The following is a 23,501-nucleotide window of genomic DNA, read 5'->3' on the forward strand; positions in this document are numbered from 1 at the left end:
TTCAGTGTGTTGATGTCTTCTTAATGTCCTTCTTTGGCTATGGCAGAGATCATATACAATTCAACTGATATTTTCTAGCTCTGTTTGTTGACTTGCAAAAGCATTTATATTGGAGCATCTACGTGAACTCTTCCCTTGGCTTATCATTACAGTTTGTTACTTGAATTCTTTATTTCTAGGATGCTGGGTTGCAACTGATAATTAAATCACCATAAATGTAGCATGAGTCACATGAAATGGGGTCAGAATATTTAAGTGTATCTGGAGAGAGTAATACTTATTCAAAGAGATATGCAGGAACAGCAGCAAAAAGTGGAGCACTGCTAACTAGTCTATTCATGTACTGCTGGTATACTGATAAGAATTCCTGTTTTCTTAGTGGAGTATCGAAATGGCCACCCTGCGTAAACTATGGAATGTAATTACTCTGATATATAGGAAATTTCTGGCAGGCATAGACTTGCTATAGGTAGCACAGCATCACCCTGCAAAGTCCCCTGGTAGTAGGGAAATGGCTGGTATGTTCTGATAGCTTAGCTATTTCTGAGCCTCTGTGTGGCAGATTAGTTTTGCTGGGACAGTCCTTTGACAAGATGCAATGTGGTGCTCTTCCTTTCTCCCTGCTTCTGCTCTCCTTGCTTCCCTATAATTCCTGTACTTTTTGTACGTGATTTTGAATGTATGGTTTGAAGATGCTCTTCACTAGATCTGCTTCCTCTTCTGATTTATAAAAAGGGAAATTGAGCAGTAAATGTTTTCCTTTAGCACATGCAATTCTCTTAGAACTCAGTGTATCTGCACCTGAATTTTACTTAAGAACAAAATTCTGCTTGTCATCATTTGTAAAAGTGTATGTTTGTTCATGACTTGCTTAATTAACAACAGGCACTGAACACAGTTTTCTTAGCCAAGCGTGTGATGTAGCACTAAGAGAACAGCACAAGTTTTGAGTGTGTTACCTTTTAAAGATTTCGTGGAAGAGAAAGGAGAAAGAACCTAACAAAGTTTCTAAATTCGGGTTTGAGTTTTGTAATGTTCCCTGGCTTTGAGTATTTTATTGCTTTGGCTATTCCTTCCTTCTATTTTAAGTCTTAAGGAGTTGGCATAGTTTAGCATTAACATTTGTACATAACTATATACTAAACGAATTCAAGTGGCAATTTTTTAGATGATTTTAATTGAGTCTTAGCCCTGTTGGTTTAAGCAGCAGATCTGCTTATGTTTTTATAGAATCTCAGACTGTTCATCTATGCAGAGGCTTCAGATTTTGAAAAGCAGCTTCTCATTCCATTCAGCTGCTTATTTTAATGCAATCAGTGGTGCACCAGTTATGAATTATGGTAGTGTGTGTGGAGTTGCATTCAGCGTGATGGTGGCTGAATGTGGCACCTGACTCCGTTGTCTGGCAAGGCAATGTTAGCACTTTGAGAGGCAGCTGGAGTCATTGAACTGCAATGGAGTCTAACTGATAACAGGAAAATCTATCAGAATTGATAGAAATTATAGTCCTTGCCATACTTAGCTTACTTAGCTTAAAGCCTTTCTCTGGGAGTTTCAGCACTAGTATTTGAACTGTAGTAATCTTTTTTTTTTTTGACAGCTGTCTTCCTTTTACTTCAAAGTATGTGTAGTTTTCAAATGTGAAGTAAGAGGTTGATATACTTGTTGGTTAGTCAGGATAACTGCACCTTACTCCTGATTTCATGGAGGCAAGTTGCACAGTTGTGTGACTATGATATTTGTTAACACCACAACTACTATCTGTAGTATCTTTGCTTGCTGAGGAGCTGTCTGGAGGGCTGGGCCCGGAGAGTGGTGGTGAATGGAGTTAAATCCAGCTGGCAACCGGTCATGAATGGTGTTCCCCAGGGGTCACCTGGGGCCTGTCGTCTTCAATATCTTTATTGATGACCTGGATGAGGGCACTGAGCACACCCTCAGTAAGTTTGCAGATGATGGCAAGTTGGCAGGAAGTGAGATCTGCCTGGGGGTAGCAAGGCCCTACAGAGGGATCTGGACAAGCTGGATCGTGGGGCTGAAGCCAATGGGATGAGGTTCAACAAGACCAAATGCCAGGTCCTGTACTTTGGCCACAACAACCTCAGGCAATGCTACAGGCTTGGGGTAGAGTGGCTGGAAGACTGTGTAGAGGAAATGGAGCTGGGAGTTTTGGTCAATGCTCAATTGAACGTGAGCCAGCAGTGTGCCCAGGTGGCCAAGAAGGCCAGTGGCATCCTGGCTTATATCAAAAATAGTGTTGCCAGTAGTAGCAGGGAAATAATAGTCCCTCTGTACTCAGCACTGGTGAGATGCCCCAAGTACTGTGTTCAGTTTTGGGCCCCCCACTGCAAGTAAGACATTGAGGCCCTGGAGCGTGTGCAGAGAAGGGAAACAAAGCCAGTGAGGGGTCTGGAGCACAGGCGTTATGGGGAACAGCTGAGGGAGCTGGGATTGTTCAGTCTGGAGAAGAGGAACCTCACGGGAGATCTTATCACTCTCTACAACTACTTGAAGGGAGGCTGTAGTGAGCTGGGGGTCAGCCTCTTCTCTTGTGTAATCAGTGATAGGACTAAAGGGAATGGCTTCAAGCTGTGCCAGGAGAGATTCAGGCTGGACCTTAGGAAATACTGCTTGTCTGAAAGAGTGGTCAGGTGCTGGAATGGGCTGCTCATGAAGGTGGTGGAGTCACTGACCCTGGAAGTGTTCAAGCAATTGTTTCAACATTGTGTTGAGGAAAATGGTTTAGTGAGAACTGTTGATGATTGGTGGATGGTTGGACTGGATGATCTTGTATGTCTCTTCCAACTTGGTGATTCTGTGATCTTATTTGTACCTGGGTAGTGCTAGGTAAAGTTGAATTTCATTTGGCTTCCTTGTGCTTACAATCACATGTAGTCCCTCCTTAATCCTGCTTGCTTAATAAGGTCAGTATTAAGTGTCATCTCAAGTCTTTAACAAACCTTTTACTCCAAATAATTCAAGCCTTCCTCTGAAAATGGATTCCTCTGCCCCCACCTGCTTCTGCTGCCAATCATTAGTTTCTGAATTTCTCACTTTAAATCCCTTGTGAGCTGAAGTGATACTACCTGTTATGCCTTGGTCCTCTTCTGTGAAAGCAGAAAAAAAATCTTTAACTTGGTTTCCTGATATGAAGAGTCAAAACCTTGTACTCAGTACTCTGGAAGTTAACAATCATCTTTCAACTGAAAACAGCTGAAGAGTGTTCAGTTTTAAATGACTGGCCTCCATAGTTTTAACTTCTTCCAACCTCTGCCAATAGACTTACATTTTACTGAAACTGTATTTCAAGTACTGTACCTGTCTAAAATAGTTTGCACAATGGTACTGATAGGTGAAGCAAGAAATCATCAAGTGATGTTCACATGCATTGGTTTGTGCAGAGGCAGTGCTGACTGGGTACAACTTAAACTGAGATGTAAACTTGCATGTTTGTATCTTTTTGTGTACAAAAAGCTTATGAAATGGCTTAACCTTAGCAATAGTCTATTGTCTTTTTGCATATTTATTGCAGTTTTAGCATTAAAAAACCAAAACAAAAAGCAAAAACAAATAAAAAACTCACCAGGCTCCCAGTGAGACTAGTAGCCTTGTTGGGAAAGACAAAAATCAATAGTCCTTACTCAGAGGGTGGTGAGGCACTGGAACTGGTTGCCCAGAGAAGCTGTGGATGCCCAATTCCTTAGAAGTGTTCCAGACCAGGTTTGATGAGGCTTCATGACCCTGCTTGTATTGGGAGGTGGCTCTTCCCGCAGTGTGGAGGTTGGAACTCGGAAGGTCTCTAATGTCACTTCGAACCCAAACCATCCTGTGATTCCCTGTGCTCCCTCCCGTAGTAACTTGTAGAACCATGGGGTGGTAGTGTAATCAAAGACATTAGTAAGTTTAAGCATGTCCTTAAATCTGGCAGTTTTAAGGTAAAATGCAGGCTTATCTAGAAATAATAGGAATCTGCTATGATGGACAAAAAAGATTAAGCGTGAAGTCACTTCATTTAAACTAAATCATGAGTATGCATACCTTGGAATGTTAGCATCTTCTTTAGCAAATAATACATTGCAGTAGGGGAAAAGCCGTAGAGCAAAATGTTTAGTGCTAAGAAGCCAACATCTTTGAAGCTTTTATTTCTACTCTGTCCTAGCTGAATACCCATTAAGCAGGTAGAATGTAGTTAGAGGCATCCCAAAAACATATTCCTTCAGTTTTGTTGAGAGTGAATCCGGTTTGTACACTGTGAACCTTCTGCAGTCCAAACCAGATCATGGTAAATGCTATGTTTTGTTTTTTTTAATATCACATCCAAGAGAAACATCGCTAAGAGTATTATGGTTGTATAGCAACTTCAAGATAAATAACTAACTTATAGTCTTTTGCTGTCTCTTCTCCCAGCAAGAACACTGCAGGAACTAAATAGTTTACTTCTACTGCAACTAATAACGTCTCGCTGAAAAACATGTATTATGACTAATAGAGAGCCAAATACCTTATTATTTCTGGGCATTACCATGAGATTACTGCACCAGTTTATCTTAAAGGACCCAGTATTCAGTTTCTCTGCATATAGAACACCAAGCCCTATCCTGTCTCTCCTCCTTAAATTAGAATTGGAAGCAGAACAGAAATATTGTGTGTGTAAAGCATGCAGTTAAAATGAATATACTGCTATGATTTCCAAATCCCTTAGTGTTTTGGCTTCTTTTTTTTGCCTACTCAGCCACAGTGAAAGTCATCTGTACAGAAAATACAAACATGCACATACACGACATACAAGTTATGTATTCCCAGTTTTATTTTCATGGAATGCTAATTTAGTTACAGTATGGCAGTTCATAACTATTGAAATGTGACATTAATTCATCTCCAATGCTGCAGCACAGTCTTGATTTATATAGTTTTAAAACAATCTTATTTTACATAGTTGAGGTCTCTGGTGGTTTTTAAGCTCTGATGCTTAAGCACACAGCAAGCTACAAACCTTAGGTTTAATATTTATACATATATTTTTTTGTATTCAGACAACTGCGGTCTGCTGTAAGTTATCTATAATTTAATATTTATAAAAGTGCATATACTGGTACATATGCACATCTAGAAATACACCTTTGCTACTGCCTCCCTTTTATAAAAAGCTGCTTAACATACAGCTGTATTGTTCTCACTCACTGCTATTAAGTCCTTTACTATCTTTATTACATGATTTTAACTATTCAATTCCCTCAAACTGGATGTAGGTACTTCTATGTATATGTTTTCCTAAAGAAAAAAATCTGTCCTATTCCTTTAAGAAGCTTTAAATCATGCATCAATTTAGTAAACAGTCACTTTAACATGGATTTTAAAATCCTAGACAGTGTAAAATCTACTTCTGGAAAATGTCTGTATATTTAATTTCTTTTTAGTTACAAAAAAAATATATAGGATTGAAACATACTGAATACATGCATCTCTCCAAGTGGCTATATTCTAGCCTTATAGATAAATTAAAAAAAGTACACCCCTGCTAAAAGGATGCAAAAATGGCCTCAAATAGACCATTACCTGTATTTAGTATAACTCATTACATTAAAAAGTTCAAGTTGGCTGTTCTCTCAAGATGGTGTCAAAAGACTGAAGAGTGTATTTATACTCAATATACAAAGGTGGGTGCACATACCTAGCGCCATTTAATTACTTCGTACTTTCAAGGCTTCTAGGCTTTGCCTCTGGTGATAGAAGTTCTGAAATGATCTGAATGAAAGTTTAAGTTGAATTCTTTTAATACATGATAAAAGCAAGTTGTGTTTAAAAGAAAAATGTACACAGAACAACCTGAAGTACTCACTGAAACAACTGTACAGAACTACTACAGATACAGAAAGAAATAGTGGACTTACTTCAAACAGAAGTAACACTTGATAACATTTGTAAAAACCTGCTTTGTTTTATTCTTCTACCAAGTTAAGAATCTGCAGCCATTCAGAACAAGTAAAATTCAAACCACCTCACAATGTTTACATTTAAAGTTATTCTATACAGTGCAAATGTTTAAGACAGAATAACTCCCCCGTGAGACAGGTGACACTACTCAGTGTCAGCCTTTTGAAGATTCTTCAATAAGTCTATTTACACATTAAGCTAAAGGTTCACTATATATGCTTTGAAGTTTGCTGAATATCAGCAGAAAAAATTGTGAACTAGCAGCAGTTGTGTTACAAATATATGATGGTTACTTTAATGAATGCATAAAGTTTTCGAGGCTGTATTCAGTGTCATACTGTTCTTGATCCCATAGTTCTCCAAGGTTTTCGAGCACTGATTTCATTGATGCTTTTCCAGAAGAGGTAGAGGTATCAGGTTTTTCAGTTTTTCCATCCTTCCAGAAAAAATAAAGAATAATGTTTTCAGGAATATTTACTGATCATAGGCATATATTCTTCATTTCCCTTTACAAATTATTCCTACAAAATTCTGATGATTGGAAATGTTGGAGCAATCCCAGGGGAGGTCCACAAAGATTATCAGAGTGCTGGAGCACCTCTCCTATTAAGAAAGGCTATGGGAGCTGGGCTTGTTTAACTTGGAGAAAGTCTCCAGGGAGACCTCACTGTGGCCTTCCAGTACCTGAGGAGAGCTTATAAGCAGGAGAGACACAATTTTTTAAAAAAAGTCTGATAGTAATTGGGCATGGGAGAATGGCTTTAAACTAAAAGAGGGAAGATTTAAGTTAGATGTAAGGCAGAAATTCTTTATTCAGAGGTGATGATTCAGGGGAGCTGTGGATGCCCCATGCCTAGACGCATTCAAGGCTTGCGGGGATGAGGCTCTGGGCAGCTGAATCTAGTGGATGGCAGCCGTGCCCCTGGCAGAGAGGTTGGAACTAAGCAGGCTTTCAGGTCCCTTCCAACCTAGGCCATTCTAGATTGTTTGGGAAAATGCCGAATTGCCAACCTCCTTTCCTCCTGCTTTTCAGAGTTACCTGCTATTCATTATTTCACTTTAAGTAAGTGTTCATCTGATGAAATTTTGCAGTTCCAAGCTTTTCCCCAGCTTTCCTCTGGTTTTGGTAGCTATTTCTAGAAAACATTCCTTTACCTTGTCAAGAGTGAAGAGATCAAGAAGCTGTTCTGTTCCCATGCTCTGTAGGCTTGCATTTTCTTGGCTGATCACTGTATTAGCAATGTTCATTTTGAACTTCTGAAGACCCATAATCTTCTCCTCTAGAGTTCCTCTGGTTATCAGGCGATACACATTAACAACACGTTTCTGCAAGAATAAAAAACAGTTAGCTAAAAGAAAAAAATAACAGCTTCAATATTCAAGAAAGTGTAATCTTTTACTATTTGTCAAGGATGGCTGGGAAGTAGTTTGGTAAACTCTTCGGTAATTTTATAAGTTTGATTGTTAACAAAAAAGAAGTATAGGGCTATGCCAGCACACAGTAGAGGCATCTGCAATATTTGTGCTGAGGAAGTTAAGAATTTTGCTGTTTGTCCTAACTGTAGAGACTGTAACAGTTAGTCACTTATTCCCTGTCCAGTCATCAGAGAAGGATGATTCTATGTGGCTTCCCTTCAGTTTCTTAGTTTTGGTGCATTTGTTTCTCCACTAAAAGATCATTTTTCCTCTGGATGCTTCTCAGCAGCTCAGTATGGAAGAGGGGATCATACCAAGTCAGGGAAGGAATATGAAAGTAGACCCTTGATCATCCAACACATTTGTAAGAAAGTGACTAAAAACTAGGTGGAAACCACTAGAAATCACTTGTTATGTGTTATAATCCTAATCTTATCCAAATTTGAAGAAACAGGAGCTCAGCAAGAAAAAAATATGGGAAAATAAAGAGTTTTTCACCTGTCCAATACGGTGTGCCCGGTCCATGGCTTGCAGATCTCTCATTGGGTTCCAGTCATGTTCCACAAACACTACTGTATCTGCCCCTGTTAAGTTAAGTCCCAATCCACCAACATGAGTGGTGAGCAACAGAACATCTATAGATGGGTCATTATTAAACCTGAAAAAAAAAAGCAAGTTAAACATGGTAAAACTCATTTAAGGATGGAAATATGAACCTCAGCTGCCTAAGGTTCCTTTGCTGATCTACTACTGAATAAGTAGTATTAAAAACATGGAGTAACTTATTACTAATTGCTAGTAAAATCACAAATGAAATCAAACTTGCAGTAGCTGAGACATCTACCGACTAGCAATAAAAGTATTTGTACTATTGGTCCTAGGTTAAATCATTTGAGTAAGTCATGCAAGTAAATGCATGCATGAGCAAAGTTTTTTATATATCTCCTTTAAATAGTCTTCAACTTCTATCCATGATGTCAAAATTAAGATAAACCTTTTTTTCTATATTAATACATGCCAGTAATGTTGGGGTTCAGTTTTACTTCCATTAATATAGAAAAGAGCCATATTAAGTATGAAGTGAAACACAGCTTTTACATTCCTGTATCCCAAGTCTCTTAGGGTTCTTCATAAAACTGTAGTAATCTCCAGGTGATATACAGAAAGGACAGCATAGAACACTAAGGTCATTTGCTAGTTTGTTTCATGTTTTCATGTGCCAGCTGTTATAAAGGTAACCACAAACTTCTGTTTTGTCTGCAATTTGGTGATGTCTTCTCTCAGGTAATAGAGAAGAAGCAGATATTATCAATTTTCTTCCTCATCATTTTATTTAAAAAAGTCATCCAATTACTTTGAAGGCAGTACTTAAGTTCTGATGCAGACTCTTAATATTAATGTTGGCTTTCACAGGTGGAAGTGTGGGATTTTTTTTTTAAATTTCTTTTAAATGTAAGTTAGACAGTGATGGCCTGGCAGTACAACGAGGTGTCAGTTACAGACCATAAATAACTCACTGGAGTTGTCTTTATATCAGTCATGAATTAATATGCTTACCGTGAAACAATGGAATGCCTCTGGCCAGCAGGTATGCTACCATCTAATCGTAAATAAGTGACTGAAGGTAACTGAGGTCTAAGAAGGTCATGCTCCACTATGTCCAGCATGCTCTTAAGTTGACAGAAAATAAGTATCCTGTGTTGGGCCACAACAGCTTCCGTACCGCTCTCTGAAGATCCACCATTCCCCAAACCACAGTCTAGCAGCAGCTTTAAGTAAAAGAGCATTAAATTAAAACATATCAAAGTGACAGTAGATCCCCTGTAAATGCTGATTGGACTACCCAAAGTAGAAGGAAGAGAAACCAAGTAAACTACAGGGTCTCTGACAGCTATTCAAATGACAAATGACAAGTTTTCAAGAGTCAACAGAATTTGTTTTTCATTTTTCTTTCTTTACAGTAGAATTTGAAGTCTTTAACACAACCTAATTTTATCAAACTAATAACCTCCAGTATAGTAAATCTGCAATGAGACGGCCAAGAGTAAGAAACAGAAAACAACTACAGTTTCTTACAGTGCAGCAAAATGTAATGCAAAACTCATTACTTTCTGTTCCACTTCCAATTTTGAGTTTCCTTGGCTAAACAGCAAAATAAGGCATAAACTTTAAAAGGAAACCTCTGGACTCTTTTATCAGCAACTTAAAACGTTGCTCTTAAAACTCACATTTTAAGATCAGTTTTCAGATTGATGGGATCTTAAAATCCTAAACTATAGCATAGATAGAGTCGCATTAAGGCACAACATGTAAGTCTACTTACTTGTTTTAAAGCAGACAGCTTAGGTGCGTGTTGGATATCTCGAAGGGATGAATTATGAGCTGCAAGTTGCTCTGTAATTCTCTTATATTCTGGATGCTGGGTTGTTAGCACTAGTGCTGGATGGTTGCATAGCTTCCGTAAATATTGCAATGCCTTTAATTATTTAGGAAATGAAGTTCAAAGAAACTGTTAGTAACAATGTAGTTACAGCTGTATAGAAGCCACTTACTCATATTCCATAAGCTAGACTGTAAGGTATATTTTCATTCAATTAAATTCACCCTTTTTGATTAATAAAACCTATATTTTAGACTGCATCCATGACTGTTAGGGCCATGATGATCTTGGTTCTTATTACAAAGATGACCATTTACTACATCTGTCTGAGAGCGGAGGTCAGGTAAGAGAGGCAAAGGGGCTGAGCAGAACCCCTTGAGAATTATTGCTTCCACATAACTAACGCTTAATTTGCAATTCTGTAAGACAATGAACCTTCCCTTCTAACCTTAAGGTAACTGTTTGATTCATGCTTTGCAATCTTAATTTTGCAGCGTAAATGATAAAACTAGAGGCTACTAACTTTAATCTTAGTGTTTTGTACTCCTGATAATCATTTTTGGTTGATAGTGTTATGTAAGATCCACAAAAAAGCTGAATGCTAGTTGAGTAAATATTAGCAAAAAAAAAAAACCAATTGAAGTCATATTTACATCACTGTTAATACACTGTAACATAATTTAAGCATAATAGCTATACATCACCTTCCAGGCAAGTTAATAAAAAATTCTAAATATTTTACTTACACAACTGTAGCCATAAAGTCTAAGTGAACTATAATAATTTTTCAGTTTTAATTAAACACATTTATAACTACCATAAATAAGTGAACAAGTTAGTGAAAACTGGAAAAGAAATTGTACCTGAAATACATGACCTGTAGCTTTAAGCTTTGGTTTTTCAGTTTCTTCGCGTAATGAAATTGAAGAAACTGTTTCATCAATGTCACATTTGGCACGAGACTTGGCAAAGTCTTCATAAAGCTGAACCTGTAGACCACATTCCAGACAAAAGAATGAGTATGCATTTTCCTCACAAAAAAAAAATAACATTTTTCCAAATTTAATTTCAAGTTTAGGTTCTAAATTAGTGGAAAACATAAAAAGCTATTTTATATGTAGCTAAAGGTCAACATTAATAGTGTATTTACTTGCAAGTGAATTTCGTTCAAGTTGTAAAGTATTCGTTAAGAAAAATCTACAGATGCCGATAAATTGTTCTTGTAGAACTAAGCCAGAAATTAAAGTGAAGTGCAGTCTACTGGACTGTACTTAGGTATCAACATTACTAGGATTTTTTTTTAAATCTTGTGGCCTCAGAGAACGTCAAGAGCTGATGTAAAATTGATGTTGAAATACAGAACAGCTTGTTCTTATCTCTGTGCTGTTTAAAAAAAAAAAAGAAAGTAAGCTTCCATCTGACTTTTTAAACATACCTGTAAAGGACTAAGAACACAGTAATAATCTTGAATAATTTTGGGTGGAAGGTCTTGCAGTACATCCTCTTTCATTCTCCTTAGCAGGAATGGCAGAACTTGGCGGTGCAGTGCTTCCATTGCCAGAACCCCTAGTGAAGGGAAAGGAATGGAAGCAAGTTAAATTTTGTAGAAGATAGAATCATAGAATGGCCTGGGTTGAAAAGGACCATAATGATCATCAAGTTTCAACCCCTGTGCTGTGTGCAGGGTCACCAACCACTAGACCAGGCTGCCCAGAGCCACATCCAGCCTGGCCTTGAATGCTTCCAGGGACAGGGCATCCACAGCCTCCTTGGGCAACCTGGTCCGGTGCATCACCACCCTCTGAGTGAAAAAATTCCTCCTAATATCGAACCTAAACCTTCCGTCTTTGTTTTTTTTGAAACCTTTACAGAAGTGATTGTTAAGCACTGGAATAGGCTCCCGAGGGAGGTGGTTGAATCACCATCCCTGGATGCGTTTAAAAACCATTTAGATGTGGTGCTCAGGGACATGTTTTAGCAGAGGGTTGTTAGGGTAGTACGGTCAGGTTGCGGTTGGACTTGATCATCTTTAAAGTCTTTTCCAACTTGAGCAATTTTATGATTCTACTTGCTTAAAACCATTCCCCCTTGTCCTGTATACCATATAACCCATATAAACAGTCGTTAAATACAAATACTTCAAAACATTCAGAACACACACAGAAAAACAACAAAAAAACCCACCACCCAAAAAACCAATAACCAACACTCTTAAGTTGGAACTGACCACACTTTAGGAGTTTAAAAGAAAAAACCCAAACCCTTAAGATTTTGATCCTCACCAGCTTCTTGCTCACGACTGGAGCTTCGGGCATCTCTACTTGCCAGTATTGGTTTACCATAACGAGCTGCAAATTGGCGTTCAGTACCCAAAAATCCTGGCATAAGGAAGTCAAACAATGACCACAACTCTAAGACGTTGTTCTGAACATAAAAGAAATAGTTGTTAAATTCCTTTTAGAAGTAATGAATTGTTCCAAGTTATCAGGAACATTTCCATACATACTTAATTCTGCCAGGAGAACATTCCAAATGTAACACTTCAACACAATTTTGAACTCCTGAAACCCAGGGGCTCTTTCATCAGTCAAAGTTACATACTCTTCAACACTTAAGTTGTTTTTCTACAGTATCTGATGTCTTAAGCCACACCCTCAAGTTATGGACAACAAAATCCAGGAGATTCTAGTGGTCTTAGTCTTGGATAGGATGCCATAAATCATTAGGACAAAGCTCAAACGGTGGAGTTCTTTAAGTCAAGGCTCCTGCTAACTTGACTAGAGATATAAGGAAATGCTATTTTCCTGCCCACTACCTTAACAAGTGGTAGGGAGTCTGAGACCTACAGTATCATGGCTCTATATGTAGGCATAATGGGAAAGATTTACATTCAAGCACTTACTAATAAAAAGCTTATTTTACAATGTGTACTTGGAACAAGAGAACTCTGATCAGCCGTACAATAGAACAGAATGCAAAATGCTTATTTTTACTACTCACCAAGCTCCTTAGAAAAAAGGACAGCAGTTACCTGAATTGGTGTCCCAGAAAGAATTATCCTGTAATTGGCAGTCAGCTGTTTTACTGCTTTTGACAGTTTTGTTTTTCCATTTTTTATTACATGGCCTTCATCAAGAATGCAGTAATTAAACTTAATATTTCTAGAAAATAAGAACATAGAATTTTAAATACTACTTAAGTCTAAGTTATTAAAACCTCAGAAAATGAAGCAATTCTTACCTGAAGAAATCAATGTCATTTCTCACAACATCATACGAAGCCACTATGAGATTGTGCCTTTTCACCTGATATTGTAATCTTCAGGGGAAAAAAAAAAGACATCATAACTGAAGTGTCTCTTTATATTATTGCAGCCTTAAAAGTACCATCATATGTTTTACTATGATCACAAACTGTGTTTCAGTAATCAAGTGAACTGCAAAATTGTGTGATATTTTACTGTGCCTATATCTTAAACACCAAGTGCAAAATGCATTACCTTGCTCTCTCTGTAGGAGGTCCTGTATAGTGCAAAGGATTAAGGTATTCTTTGGAGCAAAATTTTCCCACTTCATCCACCCAGTGTCCTGTGAGCGTAGGAGGGCACACCACCAATGAGGGAAGGGGGACACTGTCTACCAGTTTTGTTCTTGCATATTCTTGAGCCCTTTAAGAATATCAAAACAAAGTGTTGTTGTTTTTTCTCTCCTGGAGGTGGTGGTGGTTTTATTCTGTCTTGTTGTTGTTGTATGTTAAAAAACAGAATCATAGAATAGCTGAGGTTGGAAGGGACCTCTAGAGGTCCTCTGGTCCAACCCCCAGCTCAAGCCAGACCACCTAAACCTGGTTACCCAGGACAACAAATCACAACCATAGATAAACCTTGTTCAAGTCCTTAAGATAGAACATTTGTTTAAGCTTACCTGAGGCAGTGATCACCTGCAAGAATACAAATAGACTGTAAAGTTTTTCCTAAGCCCATATCATCACAAAGAATTCCATGAAGTTTGTATTTATTGAGAAATGCCAGCCAGTTGACTCCATCCTGAAATCAGAAAATGAAGAAAGGCCTCAGAAGTTTAAAAAAAAAAAAAAGCTTATGGCTAGCTAAGCTTCACTTAAAACTACTGCGTATTATATTATTCATCACTGCAAAATTGAGTCCATCTTCGTACCCCACATTGTTTACATCCACATGCAAACTCCCAAGTGCAACTAGCTGGTGCATCTAATAGGTGCTTAGTGTCCCTAGGACTAAAAGGAGATCCCCATAAATGCATCTGCTATAGCCCATTCACTCAAATCAGGAGAGGTAAAGGTAGAAATGTAAAGTAGCCAAATGTTACAGTGAGGCCTGGCCTTGCAGTAGCAAGCTGCTGCAGACAGCCTTAGCAAGGCAGACCCCATTGGCCACTGAGAAAAATTACATAAGGAGGAAAAAAAAAAATTAGTGTAAATTGAATGTATTACTTAATTTGGTCTTCCTTACCCAACAGTCTAAAATGCACATTGTTCAGCTAAAATGAAAATTATTATAATTAAACAAAGCCAGCAAAAAGCAAACAAACAAAAACACAAAGCAAAACACCTAACGCCCAAATAACCTATCCATAAAACCCTGCCAGACTGGAAATTAGCGTTCTTGTTAAAGAAGTACAAGCTCTTACCTGCTGGTATTTTCTGAGCTCTGCTTTGATTGGTACTGGAATTTTATAGTTTTCCAGTTTTTTTCCATCTAACAATTGTTCCAGAAAGTGGCGTTCTTTAGCTTTCATTTGAATTAATTCTTCAGACATGTTTGGTGGATCTGGTATACCAGCCTAAAATAGTATTTTTAAAGCAGCAATGTTAGGGCTATGGTACGTAACTCTCACACTGATGAAATAAAACCTTATACTAGTTGGGACATTTTAAATACAAAGACAGCAAAGATCTACAATCTTTTCAACTTTATATAAAATAAATCCAGGAAATTTTACAGCTCAGCAAAAGAAATGAAGTATTAATAGTTAAGTGACAAACAAGAACAAGCATCTGCTAAGAGAAAGCCAAAATATGAACATAAACAGAAAGGAGAAAGAAAATTAAAGCACAGCACATCAACCTTGTTTATCAAAACTTTATGATTACTGAACTTTTTTTTTTTGAGGTTGAAGTAAGATTCCTTAAGTCAAGTATTTCCCCATTTAAAAAAAAAATTACTTAGTCTATTCATTGCTGTTTCTACTGACTCCTACCCCCTACAGCTGTTAATTTAAATTCCTTCTTTGGCCTCACATTTAAAGTTATTAGTATTCAGTAGACTGCCCCTCAAAACATACCGCTATTTTCTCTCATTATTAATCTATTTTACATGACTAAGCTTGTGTACTTAATACACAACATACCGAATCTCCTTATCTATTAATCAATTCATATTAAGGAAGTTCTTTATTTAAGTAAGTAATAAAACAAGTGTTCTACATTTAGAAGAGATACTCACTAAATTAACACAGCTTTAAAAAATGTAACCTACATGTATTCTAAAGTACTGTGTTTACATGGATATGAAGAGAACTGTGTGCTGGAATGAACAGCAGCACCAGTCAGCTTGTTTCCCTAGAAATTTGTTTCTGCTGTGCTCACTTTCAATTTGAAGATTTCAGTGTAAGCATACAGAAAGTGCTCCTTCTAAGGCAAGTTGCTTGTTATTAGATTTTAAGGTGCTATTACACTAAATTAAAAATCAAGACAGTAACAGATACTAAACCAATTAAGCTAGCAATTTTTTTCATTACAGAAAGGGCATATGAATTCTCAACTGTCTTCTATTACCATCTGGTGGTGAAAATCAGTTACTTGGAATATTGAAGTGCAATATTAAAAATATTGGAGACACATAAGTTGCAGGAAGAGTGATAAACAGAAGCAAATATATACTGATTAATCACCACTGGATAATACTCATGATTTTGCCAAAAGCTGTGGAATTTTTTTTCTGAGTTTAGAAGAGTATCTTAGTTTTGGAGGAGATGGAATTGTTTTGTTCATTGTGTCTGGTGATGCTATATTTTTGGTTCTAGGAGGAAAAGCAATGTTGATAATACTGATGTTTGTAGTTGCTGCTAAGCGGTGTTGTACAGAAGTATGGCCATTCTCAGCGAAGGGCCTGAGGAGCTGGGAGGGAACCGAATTAGGACAGCTGAATTAAACTGGCCAAAGGGATATTCCATACCATCTGACATAATGTGTAAGGAGTTTTGAAGAGGGTGAGAACCCATCTGTCTCTCTCTTCCACTGTTTGGGGGGCTAGCTGGGCATCAGTGAGGAGGTGGTGAGCAATTGCTCGTACACATTCTTATATACACCTTCATATATATGAAAATATATTATATATATGAAGGTGTATAGTACATTCATATACATATACATGTGTACAGCATACATATATAACATACACATATATATACATATACATATATAGTCATAACTGTTATCCTTTTATTTTTCTCTATTTCTCTATCCTAGTAAATAGTTCTTACCTCAACCCATGAGTTCTACTTTTTTTTTTTTCTTTTAATTCTCTCCTACATCACACTGGCAATCACTATATCCAGGAGAACAAACATACAACTTCTAAGCTGCTTTACACACCAAATTAACATACACACTTCAACTTTGTGCACACAGTTGAATTAAACTTCCTATAAAGACAGTTTTTATTTTAACACTGATTTAGAAAATGCTAGTAAAGGGTTTCATTTTTCTTATTTTACATTATAAAGAATACATCATCAGTTGCCTGATATGGACTGAATTTCTAAAATACAGGTATTTACTCAGCATTTAATGAACCAGAGGCTTGGGCTTTGTAGCTGATGGAAAAGAGGAGACAGAACAGTTCATATTCTCTTTATACTTAGAACTTTAACTTACCTCAAGAGGCATTAGTCTAATTAGTGTTGCAAAGCACTGAGTAGCCATGAAACGTACACTGTCTGTCTGATCACTCATTCTACCCAGAACTGGAACTACTAGAAGAACAATGTATGGAACAATGCCTACGTCTAGCTGTTCCATTACACCTGAGTCATCTATTAAGGAAACAGTGTTTACATGTTCAAGATTGTCTGACATCATTATCCACCTGGCTGTTTCACGTACAAGTTATTAATACATTACTTCAGATGAACAAGATTTCTACTAACAAAGAAATGAAAAAAAAAATTGTCTGATCTACCCAGTTACCCTTGGGGCCAACCCAGTGAATTCCACTACTGACCTCAGTGCATTTTGTTAACACTAAACGCTAACTTCCTCATTATTTTTCAGTTCAGTTCATTCTTTAAGCTTGTTCTCAGAGGCTAATGTGGTTTTCCACATTTAGTATTCTTTAGAATATTGAACTGCTTCCACCAAAACTTCACTTGATAAACAGTGAAGACAATGGAAATAAAGTTCTTACATTTGTTATCTACAGGAGAAAAAGAACATTCTACCTCAGTCCCCTTCCCAATATTTTTAGGCAACGGTTTTTGTTCCTCCAAAATATTGCAACTGAAGAGAGGCTTCTGCATTTTTTAATACTCAAGCAAGGATACATGCAAGTGCTTCAATTGCACCTTCTTGTTTGGTGTTGTCATCTATTGCTCCCAGCCATGGTAGAACTTGCTCTAGAAATATATTCATTGTTTCCATGGTAGCTATTTTGCTCATAACACCTACACAGCGAGCAGCCATGTGTCTCACTGCAGTGCTGGGATGTTGAAGGCACATACAAAGATGAGGCAAATGCTCAATTAACTGAATAGAGGACGGGGAAAAAAAAGGAAGTTAGTATGAGCTATTTAAAACAATTCAATAATTTTTAAGTAAAAAATGTTTAAACCATTGTTGCCTCCACAAGAGTGCTTAAAATGGTTTCTTCACATGATTTCACTGTTCAGAACTGAAACATTATTTCAGAATGAAAATACAATTCAACTTCCAAAAATTATTATTTCCCAACTACGGTGAACATTCAGAGTAACAAAACATTTACCATTTTAGTAAAAATGCAAGTTAAAATGAAACTTTTTAATTAAAGAGGTGTTTATCACTGGAAAAAAATACAGTACTAAGCACTCAGAACTTTTTTATAAAGAGTCATTATAGATTATAGATGCAGATTAAAAAGTCCTTCCAGCCTGTGAATTTGTCCCAGGCTGGTCCCATTTAGAAAACCTGTCCCATTTTAGAAAAACCTAAAAAGAAGCTGTACAAAACAAAGATCTAAAACAGTGTCAATGAACAGACTGAAGTTCTTCATACAAAAAGCTGTTTTGGAACTTCATTACCAGAGGATGAAGCTGAATATCCATTGAGGCTGCTGTTATTTCAAAAACCTGCAAAGAGTTTACTAGCTCCTGGGCAGGAGCATCTCCTTTTTCCAGCAATGACTTTCGATCTGTTAAAAACAGAAAAGGGGTTCAATTTCCGATTAACATGCTATCCCCATCCTACTGGTCCCCCAGCTTAAAATTGAAGTATAATTACCAAAATTGTTTATGTGAATGTTGTTCCTTAATGAACCAACCATAGCATCCCAGAGATGCGGCAGTCCCTTTGCCATTTCAGCACCAAAATGTTTAGCTATAGTAGATAAGGCAAACTCAGCTCCTCTTCTCTGAACGACATATGGTTTCTGAGCCTGGAATTGAACAATTTTTAAAGTAGTAGTAAGGATGGGATGAAGTGCATCTTGTTTCAAACAAGCTTAATTTACTACACAAAAGTAAATGATGATGAAAATGAAGTTTCCTCATTTTGTAAACAGAAGTTTGTAATATTTTGTAGAAGGGCTGTCAGATTACTAATATAAGGTCAACTTCAGACAGGTTATTTTCACATTCACAAGTTGTATGAAAACCTGCTGTGCAGGCACTAAACTGTAAGACTACTTTGTTATTTATGTTAGACAACAACAAAAAAACTCACAAAGCAAAAACATCACTCACACAACCACACTTGATTTCTATGAATGATGATTATTTTTAAGGAGGCTCCCATCATCACCTAGGCATCTGATTTTGATGGTGGCTACCTCCCACACATCTGTGTGTTTGTTTTTTCTTTACAAATTACTTATTATTTTTTGCAGGTTAAAAAAAAGGCAAGTCTTTTATAGCAGCTTATTTTCTATAAATTTGGGACTGTGGCTTTTACTGACGGCATTTTAGCACTAAGTCTTCCAATTGGTTCCAATTCTAGAACTTCAGGTATTGCCAATATAGAGGACACCAGTAACAGCAACGCGTCAGCACAACTTTCCAAAAGCAGTACTGTATTTGTTATTAAGCCCTTCTCCTGCTCCCACCCTCTTCAGAGAGTGAAACTGATATACACCACTAACAATTAAGAATAAAACCCACAACACTGTTCAGTGATCACAGTTCTGACTAGCATCACATTAAATCCTTTGGTAGCTTTTTAAGAATAAAAGAGTAACAAAAAAGGTTTAGCACATGAAGCGTGGAAGTCAGGTGCGTATCCTAAATACAGCTGAATTTTAAACGGTTTTTCATGCTTCAGAGTTTCTGTTGTATACCAAAATAATCAAAACTCCATGTAAGTAACAGGACAGAATCACAGCTCAGTTTAGGACAATCCATTTGCATGGATTTATATTGAGATACCAATATCCTGTACCAAATGTAAGGTATTTCAGAAGATTTGTTTAATGATGACAAAAATGTCTTAAATCTTCTGTGTGTCGTTAATTAACATAGGCTGCTTCTCTCACAGAATTATATGTTGCCTTAATTCTCTTGGGGTAAGGATCCTGGGCAACCTTTTTGTAGTACTATTGATTTCAGTGTGTTCAAACTAATAAAGGGGAGGAGTGGGCATACAAATTATAAATGCAAATTTTTTCAACTTTACCTCATCAAGTTCTGTAGGAATGCTTCCACTACTGCCAGTGGGGAGGTCTGCAATTGGGGCTTTCGGAGCCTTAGGAGCAGGACCTCTTCGACTCGTGATGGCAAAAGCAGCTTTCTGGTGTCTGTACAGTGTAATTATTCCCTTGTGCTTAGTAACTGTATGATGCATCCCATCTTTGTCAGAGTTGGGTCCTACGGCAGAAGAAAGAATAGCTGAAAACAATTTAAGCTGTGGTTTAAAATGTAGGTGGAAGCGATAGCCGCTTACAAATCATCTGCAGATCTCAGAGTGCTTCGAAAACCATGGATAAGTGTCATTGCCCTCAGGGATGGAAATCATTAAGTATGGAGAAGAATTACTTTGTTAAGAGTGTATTAGAGACTTGGAAAGGAAATCTAACATGTATACGCTGCCAGATTAACTCTTATTCAGCAAGAAACAAATGAAGTAAAAACCAGCATAATGTCCTAAAGACTAAAACTTTTTACTCTTTGAAAATAGTTCAAGACTATTATCGTGAAACAGAGCAGATGAGTATCTTTGGATTTGTTGATTTTCTACTTAGGCTAATCATCTTAATTTTTGATTGGATATGAATGTATTATTCTACTCTGACATGAAGGAGTACACATTAAGAAAGAAGTAAAATGTCCAATGGTCAAACCTGAAAGTTGGCTAAAGATTTTGTAAATACTAAGGCTTCAATGTGCATTGTTCATTAAATCCATATGTTTTTAGCACGTTTAAGAAAATCCATGACCATAGCAAGCACAAGATTTTTTGTTAACTTCAAACACTGTCCTCATCTGTTGTCACCTTACAATTAGCCTACAGAACATAACACAGATCAGACTTTTTCCCCTTCTTTTTGACAAGCTACTTTCTGGTTTCAAAACTGATGCCATCTCAATGAAAAGGTTCATATTACATGTAAATGACATGAATTAAAAATTGATAATGATAAGTAAACAACACTAACTAAAAACTGGAACTAAGGTATATTACATAAAGTTCATGAAAATTAAACATATTATTAATCTATACACTGTGTGGAACTGCAAGATACCTGAATGAAGTAATTACTAATAAATAAAAGATTCTGCTGCTGGCATTTTAACATACGAAAAGCAAGATTCACTCAAATACTCATTTTTCGCAGTTCAGAGATAAGCACAGATATTTTAAGAATCCTAGAAGTTTTACATAGCATACCTTTTGAATTTTCATTGCCACTCTGAGGCTGTGCAGGACACGCTGCTAGTGGGGTGAGATGTGGATCCACACAGAGGGAGTTGCAGAGATTCTTTATTATCTTGGAGTTGGGACATGGAGACCTTGTTGTACACTGCTGAAGCAATTTTGCTATGCATGAAGCCACATAGTTTTGTACTAGTGTATTCTCCTCTTTTCTGATGGCTTCCATTAAAGGTTTTATAACAGGATTTAATTTTTCTGGCAGTTGCTGCAAATTCACAACTGCACACGCAGCAAAAGTATGGACTCGCAGATGCAGCACTTGCCACTCTTGATTTGTTTCTGTAACAGTCATTTGCACTTGTTGTCGCTTACTATCCAACTGTTGTAGAATTTTAGGATTCAAGGTAAAAGATGATGTCACTTCATTAAAAACAGAAGTAACCTAATGAAGAAGAAGAGAAGTTGTTACAAATCTATTTTGTTTACTGTAAAAAGGGAACAAATTCTGAACACCATGGGTTTTTCATGGCAATATTTTTATCTCCATTTTTACCAGCAAGTTACAGGAAGTGCTCCAGAACAGTGTCTGGAATCTTGCACCCCAGGTTAAGGGGAAAATTAGGCATATTATGAACATTTCAGTTCTGTATTCCTGAAACTAGAAGAATTTAGATACTTCCCAAAAGGTTCACCTATGTTCACCAAATATATCCAGATATTTTAAGTTATGTTTTAAATTATAAGTAAGCAAAAGATAGATGAGTGAAGGTGAATACAGCCACAAAAGAAAGCACATAGTTGTGGTATGCACCTTATGGTATTTTAAAATTCAAAATGGGTATCTTTTGCATAAGCGTGTAGCAGTCTAGCAGCTGTATTACTAGACTGAAGAATAAACAGTTGAGGTATATGAAAACTACTTTACTTAAAAACTCTTATGATTCTGTCTAGCTTTACGTTGGGAATCTATTCAATTTAGATGGCAGCAGTAAGACTGGCTGCCAAAATCCCTTCAACCCATATATGCAAACTTCTATAACTTTAAGGATATGTTGAGATTTCCAAGTTAAGCTACTACTAAAATATTACCATCTAATAAACATCAAACATCTTTCTATAGTCTAATTATGGCCATAGTAGTACAGATCCCAACCTTCTCTTGTTCTCCTCAGCATCCAGCTGCATACACAAACCTGTCCAGTATTTTCATCCCCATCTCCTCCCAATAAAGCTGTGTCGCATCCATCCCCATTCATTCATCCCTTCAAACCTACACACCTCTCCCACACCAGTCACCTTTAATTTAGGGGTCTCACACAGAAAACATTCCATCTTTTACACAGAATATTTTTAGAAAGCTCTTCACATGAACTTACACATTTATTTGCAAGTCTTTTGACAGTGGTTTGAAGCATTTGCACTTGCATTCTTTTTTCTTCTGTATAGATTTCAGTACTGCATCTACCACCAGGAATCAGAACAGTGACATTTTTTTCTCCACTACATATCTACATTGGATTCTACTTCATTTTTTAAACATCATGAAGGGAGGTGGTGTGTGTGTGTCTACTAAGTATCTGTTACACGTCTCACGTCAAACAAAGTATAAAGCCATCACATGATTTCTAGGAGTTGCTGTCTGTGTAATAACTGTGCTGAGTATATATTGCAAGATAAGAAAAGATTTGAATGAAGGGCAGGCATGCCTCTACTTACCAGATCATTGGCTTGATCTATTGTGAATACACTGCAGTTTATTCGGTTTCCAATGTCAATGTGTGCATCAGCTAACAATGAAATAAGCTGTTTACATTCATTCTGCATTCGTGTGAAAGGAACAGCAATTTCATCATAATAGAGGTGTTCAGAAAGCACCCCAAGCAAACAAGGTTGCACACAAATCGCCACAGTTCTACACTCCTGTAAAAGAAAAGACAAAAAAGATCATTTGTATTTTTGAGTCATCAAGATTTCTTCTGTTCATTTTTGAGTAATAAACAACAGAATCCAACTACAGAAATTAAGGTACCAGAGAGCCCATTAACATTTTAAACTCAAAATATTAAAAATTATGAACAAAATGTTCAGTCTGTCACTAAGAACTGGAATGACAGTGGAACACAGGGAAGACACTTATGCTAAAAGGAAAGTTGACACAGATAACATGCATCTTGAATAGATCAATTTGTAGAAGAAATGTGAACGTATTTACTGATTCACAGTTCTGACAGTTGGCATTTAGCTACTCGAGTAGCATAATTTACTCCTCCATTGTCTAGCTATTGAGATTTTGGTATTTTAGCTTATCTACTGAAATTTTATTTCAAGTTGAAGTAGCAGATGATGAGCTGTGGATTAAGTTAGTAAGTCAAATTTATTTTTGCTGCAGAAACATCCTACCTTTTGCAAGGCTGCCCACTCACAGATTACTAATGCAACACTAATCCTCTGCAAGGCAGATTTAGAATTCAAGTGGAAGAGCAGTAGCTGAGCTAATGATTCAGCTGGCTTTATTTCTTGAGTAACGGTATTTACACCTGGGTCACAAATACAGCAACAAAGTGCTCCCAGCAACCTGACAAAAGGAGAAAGAACATCTGCTTCAGTGTTACGATCACTTGTCAATTAACGATTCAAACTGAAGATGACAAAGCAGTTTACATAATTAGATTTC

At 37.0% G+C, this 23,501-nt stretch overlaps 1 protein-coding gene across 3 annotated transcripts in view; it reads right to left on the bottom strand.

Moving 5' to 3' along the window:
* Nucleotides 1-4,789: 4,789 nt before the first annotated feature.
* Nucleotides 4,790-23,501, bottom strand: part of BTAF1 (B-TFIID TATA-box binding protein associated factor 1) — a 43,456-nt gene continuing 24,744 nt past the window's right edge. For 2 of the 3 annotated variants that reach the window (XM_015288828.4, XM_046942984.1), the window contains exons 18-38: nt 23,228-23,402; nt 22,544-22,747; nt 20,843-21,269; nt 19,631-19,821; nt 18,245-18,398; nt 18,046-18,155; nt 17,311-17,512; nt 16,646-16,794; nt 14,398-14,550; nt 13,654-13,775; nt 13,230-13,397; nt 12,971-13,048; nt 12,762-12,891; nt 12,013-12,154; nt 11,166-11,296; nt 10,594-10,719; nt 9,674-9,826; nt 8,908-9,119; nt 7,849-8,008; nt 7,090-7,260; nt 4,790-6,370 (exon numbers count right to left, since the gene is read on the bottom strand). In XM_015288828.4, coding sequence (XP_015144314.1) covers nt 6,224-6,370; nt 7,090-7,260; nt 7,849-8,008; nt 8,908-9,119; nt 9,674-9,826; nt 10,594-10,719; nt 11,166-11,296; nt 12,013-12,154; nt 12,762-12,891; nt 12,971-13,048; nt 13,230-13,397; nt 13,654-13,775; nt 14,398-14,550; nt 16,646-16,794; nt 17,311-17,512; nt 18,046-18,155; nt 18,245-18,398; nt 19,631-19,821; nt 20,843-21,269; nt 22,544-22,747; nt 23,228-23,402 — 3,505 coding nt within the window. In that variant the 3' untranslated portion in view covers nt 4,790-6,223. Of the gene's footprint in view, nt 6,371-7,089; nt 7,261-7,848; nt 8,009-8,907; nt 9,120-9,673; nt 9,827-10,593; nt 10,720-11,165; nt 11,297-12,012; nt 12,155-12,761; nt 12,892-12,970; nt 13,049-13,229; nt 13,398-13,653; nt 13,776-14,397; nt 14,551-16,645; nt 16,795-17,310; nt 17,513-18,045; nt 18,156-18,244; nt 18,399-19,630; nt 19,822-20,842; nt 21,270-22,543; nt 22,748-23,227; nt 23,403-23,501 lie in introns of those variants that run through there. The other variant, XR_005861017.2, reaches the window with a different exon arrangement.

This window comes from Gallus gallus, chromosome 6 (assembly GCF_016699485.2).
Source record: "Gallus gallus isolate bGalGal1 chromosome 6, bGalGal1.mat.broiler.GRCg7b, whole genome shotgun sequence".
In the NCBI taxonomy this organism is placed as follows: domain Eukaryota; kingdom Metazoa; phylum Chordata; class Aves; order Galliformes; family Phasianidae; genus Gallus; species Gallus gallus.